Source organism: Gasterosteus aculeatus, chromosome 5 (genome assembly GCF_964276395.1).
Source record: "Gasterosteus aculeatus chromosome 5, fGasAcu3.hap1.1, whole genome shotgun sequence".
NCBI classification, from domain to species: Eukaryota; Metazoa; Chordata; class Actinopteri; order Perciformes; family Gasterosteidae; genus Gasterosteus; species Gasterosteus aculeatus.
The window spans coordinates 5,658,216-5,675,049 of NC_135692.1; the positions used below are offsets into that span (position 1 = coordinate 5,658,216).

Sequence of the window (16,834 nt, forward strand, 5' to 3'; positions counted from 1 at the left end):
ATGATCATCCTCTCGCAGACGGATGCGGGTTGCGGGACTATCGCGCCAATCACTTCGCAGCGTCCCCTCCATTGAGGCGGGACTTGATTGCAGAAAGAAAGCTGGCACACGCCACTCATGTGCAGCGCTCGTTCCTCATTGGTTCGCCCGTTATGAATGAGGTGGGTCTTGACGACACTCACCGTGGAAGCTACTGTTGAAATTCCACTGCTAATCAACTTTAGCCAGCTTGCTAACATGTAACGGTTAATTAATCGAACGCGAGGAGCTTCACACACAGCGCTACGGTTGACATGAGTTAACGACCACTCATTTGCAACTGGGCGATATGTGACAAATAGTATTCTTGTTTTCTACTGCGCGTGTCTCCGTTACTGCAACCATGTCAAGTTAGCCGGAACGACGCAATCGGTGGATAACGAACCGGGCAAGCTAGCCCACCAGCCCGTTCCGACTGGGTCCGCGTTCGAGCAGGTTTCGTCGCCCGGAGGACGCAAAAGCCCGGTGCTGTGACCACCATGAGTCCCGCGGGCTGCCCCCATGCCAACGGCTTCAAAGTGGACAACTGGAAGCAGAACCTGAGGGTCATTTATCAGTGTTTCGTGTGGAGCGGTTCAGCCGAGACCAGAAAACGCAAGGTAACGAGGGACGAACGGACCCGTGGATCCGAATCTGACGTGCGACGGACTGTGTGTGTGCGTGTGTGTGTGTGCGCGCGCGCTTGTTTGTGTGTGAGCCGAGCCCTTCCAAAACAACACGCCGAATGCCCAAGTAGTTTCGTCCCAGTCAAATACTAAATCCGCGCACCGTACAGAGTGTCTCCCCAGGTAGAACAAACCGCACATGACAGGCTCGCTGCTGAAGCGAGCTCCCCGCATAAAACCCGCTTAACCCCGCACAGCCGGACGTTAGCTTGCGAAAAACAAAGAGACCGGATAACATATCAGAAAGCATCTATTTGCATTGGCTCCTCTTCATTCCACCAGCAGACTGCAGCATCTCACGGTGGCATTCCCTCGTTTGGGGGGGGGGGGGGCTTAATTGACTCGAGCATACTCGACGTGTTATCATTCACCCCCCCAGCAAAAAACGACTGATGCATCCCTCCTGTATCTGCTCAGCGGGACGGTATCACTGGTAAAGCAGAATAAAATATAATTTATCCAGTCCTACATACTGTAAACATCCACAAAACACGCGGATAAAGCGCAGATGTGCGAAATATTAGCATGTTATGGCCGTGTCATTATTGAGTGCGTGTGCAAGATGCATGCACTCATGCATTTAAATGTGCTCTGGGACAGCTCCCCGTCTCCTGTCATCTGCCATGGGATCAGGGGACGCTAGCAGCCCAGGGGGCATGTTTACTGAAATAAATGGGGTTCAATATTTGCAGGATCTCCTTCTGTTGTGATTGGCTGATTTTCTGTCCCCCACCCGACTCCACAGACGGGCAGATGGGCTCACGTCCCCTGCAGTGCTTTAGATGCCCCTTTAGTGCCATATTTTCATTGCCCGAGGACATGTCTGTACAATGTAGGCATGCACAGAAAGCCCATTCGACGGGAGGCTCAGTAACTCCCAGTGTATGCATTCGTGTGTGTGTGTGCGTGTGTGTGTTAGAATGGGAGTAAATCTCAGGACCCATAAGCTTACCGTGCATTAATATCCTCAGGGGAAACGTTGTGTGTTAACCCATCTTTTATTGTTGCTGCTTCCACTATTGTATTCCCTCTGGTTAGCTGGCTACAGAGGACCAATGTGAACTACACACTACACCTGGGGGGGCATCTGACATCTATCATTTTGAAGGAGAAATATCCTCATTCACTCTCCACTCCGCGCTGAGCTATTGGGCTTCCTCCTAGGGTCGACTTGAAATGGTGTTAGTCTTTGTCCTTTGTCTGCACCCGACTGACTTCGGGCACAGATGGAAGGCTGCACTCCCAATCACGTGAATAATGGCCGCATTGAATTTTAACAGCCCACCACAAAACCTTTTTTTTTTTTGAGGAATCCGCAGTGCAGCACTGACCGAAGCCCTGCAGGATGATGCGTTCCGGATCGCCACGAGGAAATGCGTACCCGTCCACATGTTTCTGTTTGTGAATAATCCTTCTTCCCACTAGAACTCTTGAGCTGTCAGAATCTGCACTGTTTCCTCTGTAAGTCCTGTAGAGACGGTCTCCTGTTGCTCTGAACCACGGCTGTTCAGCAACACAAAAGTGGGACCAAAGCCAGAAGGTCAATGCAAAGTCTTCCCATTCGCTCTGTGTGATGATCAAATCCGAAGTCGGGGGTGACATTGTGGCTACGGGGCGGGGCCTGAAGAACGTGCACGTTGTTTTCAAACATCAACAACCACTTGTCCCATTTCCGTTATGACCGCACAGTATTTTTGACGGAATGTCCCTTTTAAACCCCCTCCTCTGGACAAAGGGAAAGCCTTCGCCTCCAATGGGCGAGACGGATGTTGCTGCATCCGGCCCGACGGGGGATAATATCCTCACTAATACTACGAAGCGGGATCTTTACGGCCCATTACCTCCTGCTGCTCTTCTCCCGTTTCGTGCTGCCGACAGATGTCGTCGATGTCATCGCAGCGCCCTGCAGAAATGTAACATGGACAGAGCTCAGGCAGGGGGTTTGTCCAAGCAGCACGACTGTGTGTCCCTGTGTACAGTGGACGATGGACGATTACGGTCTCCATGAATAGAGCTGTAACACTGGCAGTTGGAGAAGCCATTGTTCCACATCGATACCTTTTCATAAAGACATGTACGATCTCAGCACTTGTGCACGGAGGGATGGATGTGCCTGTTCTGTGTCCATGTCGATGTTGTAAATACAAATAGATTGACACCACTCAGTAAAAACAATTGTGATAATCCTCCCCCCCCCCCCACCACCCTTCATTCCCCCTTTCCTCACAGGCCAAGTCGTGTATCTGCCACATGTGCGGTGCCCACCTCAACAGACTCCACTCCTGCCTCTCCTGTGTCTTCTTCGGCTGCTTTGCCAAAAACCACATCCACGAACACGCCAAGAGCAAAAAGCATAACTTAGGTACGACACACACACACACACACACACTGGTGCACACGGGGCTCTGCGGTGCACATGGCGCCACACTGGACATACACACCTGCAATTAGCTCCCTTTAGCTGAAATATGTTGGTCCCGCCCGCTGAACAGACACCACGCAAACACTTCTCTCGGAAAACAAAGGCGGCTTAAAGGGCCAATGGAGAAGTGACCCGGGTGACAAACACCCTGAGCGCATCGATATTTGAACCGTCCATTCGTTACATGTCAAACGTCTTTTTGTCACCTTCCCGGTCGGGGTGACTCTGCGTTCTGTGAGGCTTTCAATCAAGCGGCGAAATACCGAGAGCAACAGAGAGAGCGTTCATCGTGCGACCTGCTGCAGCTCGATCGCAACGTGGTGCGAAAGCCTTGCAGAGGATTCAGGTGTCCCATTAGAGTCGAGGACCGGGGGGCATGGTGGTCTTTATTGGTGTTTTTGGATTCCTCTGAAACATTCAGGGGCGTGTGGGGGGGGGGAAGAGCAGAAATGAGATCAGCCCCCGCCCTGTTTTGATGGGATTATTACTATTCCAAGTCAGACGAGGTGAAACGTCCGGGACCCACAGGAATAATCTGCTCTGGATTCGTTGACATGTTCTCGCCTAGTGTTTGAGCCTCGGGACGATGTATTACATATGATCCGTCTCTCTCATACATCCCCCTTCCCCAGTTCTACTCTCACGCTCTCAATACTGTCATATAAGCCACAAATATAATACTTTTTAAAAAGAAACCAAAGCATGCGTTTCTCAGTGTTACCAAGGTCGCTTCTCGTTGGCGAGCGCTTGCTGCGCCGACTGGGAGAGATCTGTTTGTCTCAATAAAAGAAGGGTGGATTTTTACAGTTTGGTGACAAGAGAAACGACAAACACAAGCGCCTCAGTGCGGGTTGGGGGGGCCTCGGGCGTAGGGGACGGATATTCAGCAGAGCAGCACGGGGTGCAGAGGGATGCCGATGGAATCGCAAACAAGGTAGATCACTGTATTCATGCCGCGAGGGGCATTATCGTCGCTGCATTTATGTATGTGCAGGTGAAGAAAATGCACAATATTAACTGTCATTATATGAATTTCAATGGACGTCACTTCAGTCATGCAAACAAGTTGAGCCGGCCAGGGTGAAAAGGCACAGCATGGTTCACTATAAAGCACGCGTTGTTTTTCTTTTAGGTGGAAGCTGCATACAGATGTAGCGTTGCAACATCTGTACAGCCTTGTGTTGTCTTTAAGACCACTGGACGGAAAGCAGACCTCACAGATGTCTTTGTCCCCTCCTCATGGTAGAACCAGGCTGCTCTCAGCGAAGTGAAGTGAAGTGCGATGCACTGCGGCGTCCTGCAGGCCAACTCTGCCGCAGAGTTTGTTTTTGTGACCGAGCCTCTTTTGCTCAGCGTTAACGCTCAGCTGATGGACCCCCCCCCCTCCCACCCTTCTGGTGTAATGGTGTGTTTAATTAGGTTAACTGCTCAATCAAATGCTGCAAAACGTCGAGTGAGAAACGGATCTCAGCAGTCTGGTGAGGAGGTAATTAAATTGTCTTGAGGGAACCCTGTGGAATTGGCCTCCATTAGTCACATGGCCCCTCCTCCTTCCTGCTTCCTCTCCCGCCCCATCCACTTCATCCCACCGTTTTATGCGTTTCCACGTGCAGCTATTTGCTGAATGCCGTTTGCACCCTTAGCACTGGGCTCGTCCCTCGCTCTTCTCATCTTCCCTCGTTCCCTCCCCCTTGCTTCCTTTTTAGTTTGGCAATACCTGCGGAGGATGTCCGCCAGGAAATGCACACACGCGGGTTGTCATGGCAACTGCAAACAGATAGCTGCAGGTGAGGAGAGTAGGCAGTGGAAGGAGTTGACTCTTCAAGGCTCTCTGCGTCTCCCCAATGTTCCTGGACGGTTTTAACAAATAGCTGTTGGCAGATAAGCCGGGATTCCTGGTAATAAGGCGTCATGGCAACATGGGATGCCTGAGTAGCTGCACAGACTGGCCCCCTGTTGAGTTTGACTCGCAGTTTTCTCATGCATTATTTGTTCTTACCCCTCCTGTCCTTCTAGCTATTGACTTGCTGTATGGAGGGATTTACTGTTTCATGTGCCAAGACTACATTTATGACAAAGACATGGAGCAGATTGCCAAAGAGGAACAGAGGAAAGCCTGGAAAATGCAAGGTACGAGACCCCCCCCCCCCCCCTCCGTTGTGTACACGTTCTGTGAAAGCTGAATGACGTCTCTGGTGAGTGTTACAGCGTGTGTTGCACTCGCGTGTGTTCCAGGTGTAGGGGAGAAGTACTCCACGTGGGAGCCCACCAAGAGGGAACTGGAGCTGCTCCGCCACAACCCCAAGAGGAGGAGGATCACCTCCAACTGTACCATTGGTTTGTATCACTTTCTCTCGCACACACACACACACACACTCACGCACACACACACCAAGGTCATGTAGGATGGTTGTGCTGCTGCAAAGAGCTGAAAGTCTATCTGGGTCGCACTTTTAGTAAAAGGACAATTTTTAGGTCACTCACCCAACAGCCATTAGCTTAAAATTTTGAATGCGCCTCTTTGGAAACGAAAGACGTGCCACAGCAATTTTGAAAACTTTCAAATAAAACAATATCCAGGCAATGGAAACATTGTTATTTATCTCTGAGAGAGATTAATGTTTTACAAAGGAGGACAAGAACATCCTGAGGACCACGTCACAGTTCTACACATTCCAAACGAGTCCAGGTTTGTTTCCCCCAGCAGTTTATGTGAATGACATCAGCTGACATGGACCTAAGCTGTTGCCTAGCAACTCGACCACTGAAACGGCCGCGGTGACCTACGGTGATGGCAATTAGGCAAATAGTGTCTTTAGAGAAGAACCGCATGTGAAGCGACAATGACTACTTGGGGGGGGGGGGGGGGGGGGGGGGTGGCTGGCACAGGTCAAACCTCTCGTCGCAGCCGGCAGCGATGTGCTGCACAGTTAACTGTGCTAGCTGTCACTGTCTCTAGGACAGGGAGGACTACGGGCTGGTAACATTACCTCCATTCTTCCCTCCCCTCCCTCTGCCGTCCCTCAGCCCCATTCCTCCCTCTCTCCCATCGTCTGTGTGTGGGTTGGTCTGCAGTAATCTCACAAGGGTTTCCCTGACTGTGGTGCTGCCAACGCTGCCTCAGGACATCAGGTTTCACTGAAGTGTGTGTGTGTGTGTGTGTGTGTGTTAGACCGTTAACAGCAAAATCTCTCGCCTTCCTCTTCCTCCTTCCCATCCATTGCTCTTTGTTACCTGCTTCTCACGTCCCTCCCGTTGACCCTCCAGGCCTGCGGGGGCTGATAAACCTGGGCAACACGTGCTTCATGAACTGCATCGTCCAGGCGCTGACGCACACTCCGCTGCTGCGTGACTTCTTCCTGTCCGACCGCCACAAATGCGAGATGCAGAGCAACTCCTGTTTGGTGTGCGAGATGTCGCAGCTCTTCCAGGAGGTAACACTTCCCCGTTTTCTATGGCGTTCGCAAAGAATTGGTTGGCTAGAAGAAGAGCGACTAGATGAGTGCCATGTTCCCGTTCTCACACTCGCACGCCTCGTTTCTCAAGTTCTACTCGGGCCACCGGTCGCCGCACATCCCGTTTCGACTGCTCCACCTGGTGTGGACCCACGCCCGCCACCTGGCCGGCTACGAGCAGCAGGACGCCCACGAGTTCCTCATCGCGGCGCTGGATGTGCTGCACAGACACTGCAAAGGTTGGACGCAGACAGACACAACATTTTTATCAAACATTTCCAGCGCTTTTGAAGAAATGTCCTGCAAGTTTGGTGATGGTTGATCCAACGCTGGCAGAGGTATTTCCATTGTTTTACTGAGCCACGTCTTTCATGCAACGTTTCAATAAATTATGGTTTCGGAGAACATTATGAGATTTGAGACCTTCAGTGCTTCTTGAGTCATATTTGTAGGTTGCGGAGGATGGAAGTCTGTTAAGTGGCAGCTTGTCGGACTTAAGGCCCCATCAGGCCCATTGGGCTCATGTTCATAGGGCTGCACCTGCACACGACCCACTATCACAGGTGGAAATGCGTGTAACATCTACCGTCTCACGGGAATTTGCGCAAACATTTCTTGAGAACAGTAAAATAAAAGCAGAAAAAAGTTATTTTAGTAAGCAGACAAGAGCTACCACATCCTGCTATAACAACTGAGTTCAGGTATAGGTTAACACAAAGTGCCTCCAACACATTACTCAGAAAACATCCTTCATTTAATGCAGTGGTGTTCCAACTGTTTCGGTCCCATTTCATCATTGAAGGCCACACCCGCAGGTCACAAGTGTGTCATAAACGCTGCATTCATCGGAGTGCCGGTGAGAGGGAAGGAGAGCTGGTTGAAGCAATAATGGATGAGAGGAGGAGGAGGAGGATGATGAGGAGGAGGGAAAGAAAGAGAGCGACGGATGCACCCGCTATCGGAGATGCTGAGGTACACTGACTGTGTGTTTGAATCCACACAGACGACAACGGGAAAAAAGCCAACAACCCCAACCACTGTAACTGCATCATCGACCAAATCTTCACGGGGGGCCTGCAGTCTGACGTCACCTGTCAAGTCTGCCAGTAAGTGCGCTCGTCTGTGAGCTTCTTCGGAGGAGACTTGAAAAAAAATAATTGAGTCCTCGGTCCTGCCAGGATAAGGAGATTAAAGCGTAATGGAACGGAGCCACAGGGCGCGCACACTACTCCATTGTCTGCACGGTACAGTAGCGTTGTGTTAACGGCGAGCCTCCCCTCGTGCCGTCTGAACAAGAAGCCTCGCGCTCGTCCCCCACCATCCCGGCTCGGTCAGCTCGCCGATCCCCTGATGTGGCCCTTCGGCCCCACGGTGCACCGTCAATCAATCGCTCACATGCACGCCGCCCGGCTCCACTGCAGCAACAGTGAACTGCTCAAGTGGCACAGAGTGCACAGCTGATCTCTAGTGCCACCCGGTGGTCAGATACCTCGCCTGGTATGTGCACAAGTGTAGCGCCGATTCATTAAAAATAAATATTTCTGATATTTCCACAGCACTTTTTACTTTGATGGGAGACCAGGCCTCTAAAGGAAACCCTATTGCCGCAAGGCTTCTGCTGATTCATACATTATTCACTCCACATTCTCCATGTTAAAATCTAAGCCAAACATGGTGCCAAATGCACTGCAGATATTGAGCAGATTTTAACCGCATATTTCTGAATCACTCAATCCGGGTCAGGCAGTCAGTAGTCGACATTTTTCTACCTTCTGTGTCATAGTAGAGAGGTTTATTATCTGAAGTGGTGAAGCAAAGTAGGTGCAGCAGAGTTATCTTCACATCCCAGAGCGTTAGCCGCGTGCTTGTCTGTCCGAATGAAAAGCCTTGAAGTGAACTCTTGTCGCCGTGCAGTCGAGCCACTGCGACGCCTCCAAGCTGAGATATGTGTGTCCGTCGGTCTCCCTCCCCAGTGGCGTCTCCACCACCATAGACCCCTTCTGGGACATCAGCCTGGACCTGCCCGGCTCCTCCACTCCGTTCTGGCCCCTCAGCCCCGGAGACGGTTCGGCGCTTAACGGGGAGAGTCACGCCGCCGGAGCCACGACACTCACGGACTGCCTGCGCAGGTGGATGATCAGTTTACTTCTTTCTGCCGTACAGTTCAGGAAAGGAAGTGCAGCCCCCCCCCCCCCCCCCACCCATCCAGAATAAATCATGCGTGCGTATGCAATCATAAGGCCAAACCGTCGACAAATTAGCGCCGACAAAGGCCTGACAGCTGGCCAGAGAGCTGCAGCCAAAGACGTAGAAGCTGGAAAGCTGACGACGATGCAGACACACTGCAAAAAGTGGGGCAGCAGACCGACACTAGTGCGTCGGGCCCCTTAAGAGACAATCAAACTAGTTCCTGGAATTAACACATCAAAGCCCTCAAGTTAAACACAGTTCCCTGCAAACAAATTCTTGTTCCTCCCAAATCCGCCAGAGTCCCCAGGCAGCATCAATGAGCCTGCACACACACACACACACACGTGCACTAAATCTCATCCTTTCCGTTCCAGGTTCACCCGGCCAGAGCACCTCGGCAGCAGCGCTAAGATCAAGTGCAGTGGTTGCCATAGTTACCAGGAGTCCACCAAGCAGCTGACCATGAAGAAGCTGCCCATCGTGGCCTGCTTTCACGTCAAGGTAAGAGTTTGGCCTCGCCTGGAAACATTTTGGGGGACGACGGTTATGAGCGCGGTGTTCTCGTTTCCTTGTTCCTTCTCAGAGGTTCGAGCATTCAGCCAAACTGCGGCGCAAGATCACGACTTACGTGTCCTTCCCGCTGGAGCTGGACATGACGCCGTTCATGGCCTCCAGGTGAGCGTGAACTCCAAACAATGGCGACGCTTCCAATCCGGTTCTTCCAGTTCCAAGGAAGAGGAGAAGCACACTGCAGTAAATGCTCCCTCTTTGTTTGGTTGGATTTGTGGCCCTAAAGGACGTGTTTAAGAAGAGGAAATACCACTGGCGAGTCTTGCTGAAACCGCCACTGACCGACTTTCTAACGTGTGTTTCAGCAAAGAAAGCAGGATGAACGGGCAGTACCAGCAGACCCTGGAGCCCTTCAACAACGACAACAAGTAAGGCCAACATGTCAACCAGGAGAACCAGTACATCCCTCCCACACTCGGGGGGGGGGGCGGGGGGTCATATGAGTGACTCCAGTGACAGCAGGCCTCACTAGAACGCAGTGGGGGGTCTTCTGAACTGAATTAAATTCAACTTCTGGCAAGCAACTTGTAATAGAGGCTGTTTTTCCTTTCTACAACACCATTTATCCCACCGTGTACCACGTGTGTTTAGTCCCAGCGCGCCGTTGGTTGAGCCTCTCCTTCCACCTGTTCCAGGTACAGTCTGTTTGCAGTGGTGAACCACCAGGGGACGCTGGAGAGCGGCCACTACACCACCTTCATTCGCCAACACAAGGACCAGTGGTTCAAATGTGACGACGCCATCATAACGAAGGCCAGCATCAAGGACGTGCTGGACAGTGAAGGGTGAGCGACGGTAAAAAGCCGTTTTGGTTTGAGTTTTATCAGCGATATTGCAACGTGACCTTTGTGTTCTTTTCATCTCCCCAGGTATCTTTTGTTTTATCACAAACAGTTCCTGGAGTACGAGTAGTTTCCCTCGGCGGAGGAGAGCCGGGTAACGGAGCGAGGGTTGGCCGCGCGGGGACACAGAAACAAACACGAGGCCACCTGAACAATCCCCCTCCGTCCCTACACGCTAATCCCACATCAGAGAGGACAAACCCTGAACGCAAGAGGTTTAAGAGGGAGGTTGGTCTTGGGTCTGCTTGAATTCAGGGGGGGGATGAAGAAGATAATCGGCTGAGGGGAAAGGAAGCAACTCGCGGGTTGACTGCCTGCTTGGCACAGCGGCGTCCTTCTGTTCCAGAGACGCACAAAGGGGCAGCAAGGTTGTTTTCCACCTTTTTTGTTGAGGTTTTACTCGATCACGGATGCAGTTCTTCACCACGTTTTTTAACAGGTGGAGTCACAGCCTTCCACGGGGTCCCGTCCCCCCCCTCTTCGCTCCACCTGAAGCAGTTACCTCCTGGACACAAGCACACTCGCCTAACACAGCCACACTCCTGCAGATGACCAAATATTTCAAGGGCGGAAGTTGTCTCATTCTGTTCAGAGCGGCGGGGGGGGCTATGAGCACCGGATAGAGGGACAGTGGATTCCACTCATTCGTTGCGGGATCGTAGTTGTCAGTGGAATACGGCAACAAGGAGTACGCACAGGATCTGTTGTCTTCTGCCTCTCATGCTGCTTTCGACCGTCACGGGGAAATAAATGACAGTGAATTCTCTATTTTTATACATGCTGTAATTAAATCATTTGTTTACGATTGCTCTGTAATCTCTCATTGTTCCACTGTGTTACATTGTGCCGTCTGTGCATTTTTAAATTAATTTTTAAGCACCCAAAAAGGTGCTGATGACGTTGACGAACCTGCTGCCTCGCCTTCATTTTATTTGTCTTTTTTTTCCTGTTTAGTTTGACTTCAATTTGTCAAATTTTTTGGTGTTAAATAGGCAAATTCTTCACGTTTCATATACTTTGTTGCGATGCTATTTCAGGTTAACGGCCACATTTTGTGTGTCTGTGTGTGCGCCCTTTAAAAAAGGACAAAAAGACAAGCTCAGTGTAGGTGTATAATATGTGTTATTACGCTTAAAATGAGAGAATTTTGAGAAAAAAGCTATTGTGTGTGTGTGTGTGTGCGCGCGCACACGTGTGTATCGTATGTTCCTGTACTGAATCAGTACTTGCGTTCAGCATGCCATCTGAGCTGGCTATCGCAGTTTGATGGGATTTCTTTTCCACATGTTGACGTATCTATAAGTATATATGTGCACTTTGTATGTATAAGAGACTTAAATGGTGAAACCTCAAAGTGGATTTTTGTTCTTCTATATCTGTGGATCTGAACAACCCAGTCAGTCATTCCTCACACACACACACACACACACACACACACACACCTGTACCTGCTGCAACTGGACACAGTGATGGAAAGACACTCAAATAAAGAAAGAAAAAATATATATATCTGTAAATCCATGCCTCTAATTTGTTCTAATTGATCATTTAAAAATCAACTTTTTCTGTGACCTGTCAGGAAGGTCGTGGTTAGTGTGTGTCTGCTGGATTGTTGGGTTGAAGTAACGACTGGCCCAACTGTTCAACAGCTTCTCCCCAGATGTTCTTCATATCAAACTTTTATTTTTCCTCATTGTAAGTACAAGTGAAATCTGAATCACCCCCCCTTCCCCCTCGCACGCATACACACACACACACACACACATTTAAACATAACATGGGACAGTACTTGCACATACACATTTCAACTTGAAACCTTAACAGAGAAATCCTTCTCCTCAGTACAACTTTGTGGTGTTTTACTGGTTCAGGTGATAAATCAACATCCATGTATAGAAAGACAGAGAGAGCCTCCTTCCTGCGATCTGGTTTCTGAAAGTATCTCTTGTGATCATCTCGTTGGGGGTCAGTAACCTCTGGCGCGTTGATTCAGTGAAACCGTGACTGCAGTGCTGCATGCGTACGTGGTGAGCAGCGGTCTGTGTGAAGTGAACCCTCTTTAACACCAAGGAGGGCCATGTGAGGCAAAGCTTCAGTCCAATCTTCATCAGTTCTTCGCTCAGGGCCCGTGGTCACACATGGACCCTCATCATTAAGGACAGAACAACATCTTAGCAAGTCAACTCAATCTCCCATTTTCAGTTCTTTTTCACTGTGATTGAGAACCGCCAACGATCTTCTCCTGAGCTGAGGACACATGTGTCGTTGTCCTGTGAGACTTTGAATGAGCCTCACTTCATACAGCCTCCTCCTGTACCTCCAGCCCACAGGTGCACAGGTTCTCCTCGGTCCACAGAGGCCCTCGATGTTGGAAAGGGGGTTCGTGGAGGACGGCCTGCTGGTAGAATGAGAAGGGTGCTGCTGGTGGCCTGTCGTTGCCCTGGCCTAGAGACTTCAGGTCGGGGAAACAGTGGACACACGCGCAGGTCTCAGTGGGGCTGGCGTCATATGGGGGCTCCTGGTCTGTGGTGTGCTCATGCGTCACTAGCTCTGTGGAAAGACATGGGGAAGCATGAACAACACGCCGTGTTATTTTTCAATTATATTTGGAGACATAACAGCTTGGAAATGCAAGGTAATGAAAGAAAAGACTTGTCTGGGGGGTCCACTGTACATTAAAAAGCAGGCTCTGGCTCTGAGTCAGCCGGCCTGGTGGATTGCAGCTAAACTCTCTGTGTGGAGACGCAATCGCTGAAGCCACCTGCTGCCGTCTGACGAGCCGGCTGTTTGGGGAACTGTTAGCTCGTGAAGGCTATTTGTGAAACAATCCGGTCGTTAACATTGTCTCCAACCGTGCGCTCGTATCTCAACTTTGCTGATTAAAGTGAGAGTGATGAGTAAGGTTGCAAAGGGGCGAAAAGTTTCCGGAAAGTTTCCACGCAAATTTTGGCTCGGGAATTTTGAAGAAAACAAAATGTCTGCCAGAAACATAAACGTAAACATAAAACGTTCTGCTGTTTTTGAACGTCTTTGTCATTACCTAGCATATTGATTATTTTGCAAACTGAAGCCATGTTCATATTAATACCAAGTTTAGGAGTAGACTAACTTTATACAGCAGTGGGAGTAGGATGTATGTATGTCCACACAAAAGTACACCATCACCTCGATTATTCGCGGCTTTTGGGGTCCATCAAAAAGCATGAGTTGGGCAAACTTATTACACTATAGCAGGGATATTGAGGCCAAACTACTGCATTTGAACACAAGTTTGGATGATATTACTGGGGTAAATATATTATTGATAAGACAAACAAGCTGCTAGTCATTAACAAACTGACAGCTCATCGTTGGAGAAAAGCTCAATGTATGAATTTTGAGCTGACATGAGTGGGAGATCGGCATGGACACTGTACAGTGGAGGTACTGGCTGTGTTCTAGGTAACGGTAAACGGTAAGCTAGCTGTCTTACTACCTTGATGTCTCGTCAAGACAGGTGTCTTACGTAGGCTAACGTGCTAATGTTAGAAAGTTGACTCACTCACGCCTCGCAAATCACATCAACCATTGTGATGGTGATGTGGGAGTGGTGATCACAGGGAATACACCTTTTTTATTCAATGTTCACGTTTGTGTTGTTCGATGAAAGAATAAAGTTCTAATCACAAAGTGTCAAAAAAGTAAAAAATGTATTTTTTAAAAGTTGTATTAGAACTGTTTGCATGCATGTCTGCAAACTCTCTATCTCTCTCCAGTTTATTCCAGTTAATTCCCGTATATTCCCATATATTCCCGTTAATTCCCGTGGAAAGCTTCCAACTTTGAATATTCCTGGAATTTTGCAACCCTAGTGACGAGCAGTCCTGTCTATCCTCAGAAATGAAGCCCCTTGCCTCCGGATGCTGGAGGTGGGGCTCAGAGACTGCAGCTTGACTGACGGATAAAGCACGGAAGAACCTTTTAGTTGTATTCATTCCACACAAACCTTTGGAACTCGTCTCTGAATGGCCGACGTCGTGGCCCGGCTGTTGGAGGTTGGCCCCCTTTGGTCCTGGATTGGAAGTTTTGGCCCTTGCTCGCCTCATTAAGACCACAAAGGCTAGAGACAAGCTGGAGCACAGCAGCATCATGCTCAGGGCCAGCAGGGAGTAGAGCGCGATGGTGGAGTCCTCCGAGGCCGTCGGCACAAAGAGCCCTCTGGGATTGGGTGCGTGTGGGGTAACTTGAACCAGGAGTGTTTTGGTGGTCACATGGGGTGTTGGAGCTAGGGGGGAAGGGGGGGTGGAGGGGGTGGAAGGGAAGAATATATTTGAAAGACCTTCATGGTATTTTTCAGGGCATTTCATTCTTTCACTAAGGGAAGAGGGATGACAGGAAACAAAGGGAGAACGATAAGGAGGGCCAATGACGCAATGGCTCCTTGATGGTCACGAAATCCAACGAGATCATCGAGGCCGTTGACCTCGACTAGCAAGAGAAGGACAGGTCGTCACGCCCTGGATTTGCTCAAATGTGGCAAGATGGTTGAGTTTAGCAATTACCCTTACGTAACAAGAGTTTGAGGGTTGGGCGGTCAAAGCGGGGTCAATACTCACTGTGGCAGTGCTGGGAGCACTCTGCCGGATGTCCGCCACAAACCTCAGCGCACCTCACACATTTCTTCAGCAGCATGTCGTAGTAGTGCCCATCCCGTGCTTTACAATGTGCAGACTCTGATGCAGAAGAAGAACATTTGGATAATTGTTCTGTGAGCCTTGAACCGTGGATTTGAATGTGTGTATTCCGTACCTGTGACCTAATTCGTGTGTGTCTCCGTGTGAACTCACCACAGTAACTGGCGCAACTGGGGCGGACTTGTGGTTGCTTGCAATCCTCCTGACAACCAATACATTGTCGGGTCAAACCATCCCAGTACAGACCAGAACGGCAGCTTCCACCCATCAGCCCTGATGACTCTTGCCCTGAGCAACACGGGGTACAACACAGAGGTACATGGACAGAGAGATAAGAGGTGAGGGAAGCGCGGTGGCATTTTGCTCATGTGGTGAGTCAGTGGGTGTAACAACCTCCTGCTGTAAAGGAAGCCGGTAGGAATAGAAAGTCCACCATAAAACACAGCGCATGTGTACATGGGATGATAGTAGGAAGTATGTTGTGCATTTTATATACTCTATACTGCCTATTGTGAGAAGTTGTGCTGTACTACAGGCGCATGGAGGTCTGGCGTCGGACTTCTCTGCCTCTTTCCTGCCTTCCATTTTTTAAAATTCTTTTGAGCGAACATAGTAAAAAGCCCAGTGACTCAAAGGTTAGAGGGCCAACGGCAACATGCCCTGCTGGTGCTACAAAACACAAACGTCCACCCTTTCACAAATCGTGTATTTCGTTCTCGAACGCAGTCGTCTTCGCTCCGTTGAGCGCTGAGTCAGCGGACTGTGAAGGACACATAGACTTGAATCCTCTCCGCCCTCCACTGCAGTACACCACCGGGTAGTTCTCACACCGCCACCATCGGCGTAGCGTGCCGTTATCATGAACACATACGACACGTCTCCCATTATTAAAACCAAAGTGATTACTTCCACATGAACCCTAATGATGACAGTGTTATTTCCCACGTAGTTATTGACTTATTTAGCTTTAGCTCCTTTAGCTGCTGGGACCCACTGTGGGTTGAAAAGGACGGGACGGAAGGGACCACTCACCTGCAGAGATGGAGACGCGCTGGGAGATTCCTCGGTCTGAAGACGGGGTGCTGGAGGGAGAGGGGGGGTAGGCCTGTATTTCAGCGTTGGTAGCTCATTTGGTTACGCACTCAGTGCCTCGTGTGGGACTTCCCCCCCTGTGTGTGAGGAGACTCCCACCTACCCAACACACACACACACACACACACACACACACACACACACACACACACACACACACACACACACACACCCCTTTGGACGCTTGTTTTTTCACAGTGACACGTTTGACCTTCCGCTAGCTTTGGGTTGGAGGTTGTGTCCTTACGGAAATGTAAATCTTCTCCCGCTATTGTGTCAAAGTCAACAGAATACTTTTGGAATAGCTTCCCTCCTGAGTGGCAGTTTTTCTAACTTTCTACCTCAAAAGGAAAAGAACACATGAATTTATTTATTCTTACCTGTTTCAAAAACATTTGTGTCAAATATTTGTTCCTTTGTTCCATGAAGCATCTTTTCTTTTTTCTTGACCTTTTTGAGTTTTCACCTGTCATAGCAGGAAGAGTGATTACTCATTTTAACAACAGCTGCATTCTAACTACGTGTCTAAATAGCTATTAGTATTTAAAACAAGTCCTATTACACTTTTCAGAGAGGGGCATATATTGCCTTTATCAATCCACCTTACAGTGGGGGGGTTATTCAAATAAATAAATACATTTCACAAATCAGTGCACATACAGTGAAAACTATTGTTTCTGGTAGAAGCTTAAAATAAGAGTCAAACTAAACAGAGACCACGCCGAAGCATCGTCCACAGTTAGTATTGCGCTTGGAACATGTGAACCAAAGCCACTTTGTTATTGGTGTGAAACCGTGAAACAGAGATTTGTTTTGGTCCTCGAATTAGAATTAACAATAATGATGACGGCAGACCGTGAAAGCACTTGAATGCAAAGCCTTCGGG

The 16,834-nt window shown here is 49.5% G+C and overlaps 2 protein-coding genes across 4 annotated transcripts; one reads left to right on the plus strand and one right to left on the minus strand.

Moving 5' to 3' along the window:
* The first annotated feature begins 65 nt into the window (after positions 1-65).
* On the plus strand, positions 66-11,700 carry usp22 (ubiquitin specific peptidase 22). 2 transcript variants are annotated; one of them, XM_078102748.1, is made up of 13 exons: positions 79-638; positions 2,934-3,066; positions 5,143-5,256; positions 5,362-5,463; positions 6,394-6,560; positions 6,673-6,820; positions 7,585-7,687; positions 8,555-8,710; positions 9,146-9,272; positions 9,355-9,446; positions 9,647-9,709; positions 9,977-10,126; positions 10,211-11,700. In XM_078102748.1, the coding sequence occupies exons 1-13, from the start codon at positions 519-521 to the stop codon at positions 10,251-10,253; spliced, it is 1,518 nt and encodes a 505-aa protein (XP_077958874.1). In that variant the 5' UTR covers positions 79-518; the 3' UTR covers positions 10,254-11,700. The 2 variants fall into 2 exon arrangements, with proteins under 2 accessions (XP_077958875.1, XP_077958874.1); XM_078102749.1 differs by lacking the exon at positions 8,555-8,710 and having other exon boundaries at positions 66-638.
* Positions 11,701-11,844: 144 nt separating this feature from the next.
* Positions 11,845-16,012, minus strand: tnfrsf13b (TNF receptor superfamily member 13B). 2 transcript variants are annotated; one of them, XM_040176331.2, is made up of 5 exons: positions 15,889-16,012; positions 15,010-15,144; positions 14,779-14,895; positions 14,169-14,447; positions 11,845-12,733 (listed from the first exon to the last, which is right to left on the minus strand). In XM_040176331.2, the coding sequence occupies exons 2-5, from the start codon at positions 15,122-15,124 to the stop codon at positions 12,480-12,482; spliced, it is 765 nt and encodes a 254-aa protein (XP_040032265.2). In that variant the 5' UTR covers positions 15,125-15,144; positions 15,889-16,012; the 3' UTR covers positions 11,845-12,479. The 2 variants fall into 2 exon arrangements, with proteins under 2 accessions (XP_040032265.2, XP_077958877.1); XM_078102751.1 differs by lacking the exon at positions 15,889-16,012 and having other exon boundaries at positions 15,010-15,588.
* Positions 16,013-16,834: the final 822 nt, after the last annotated feature.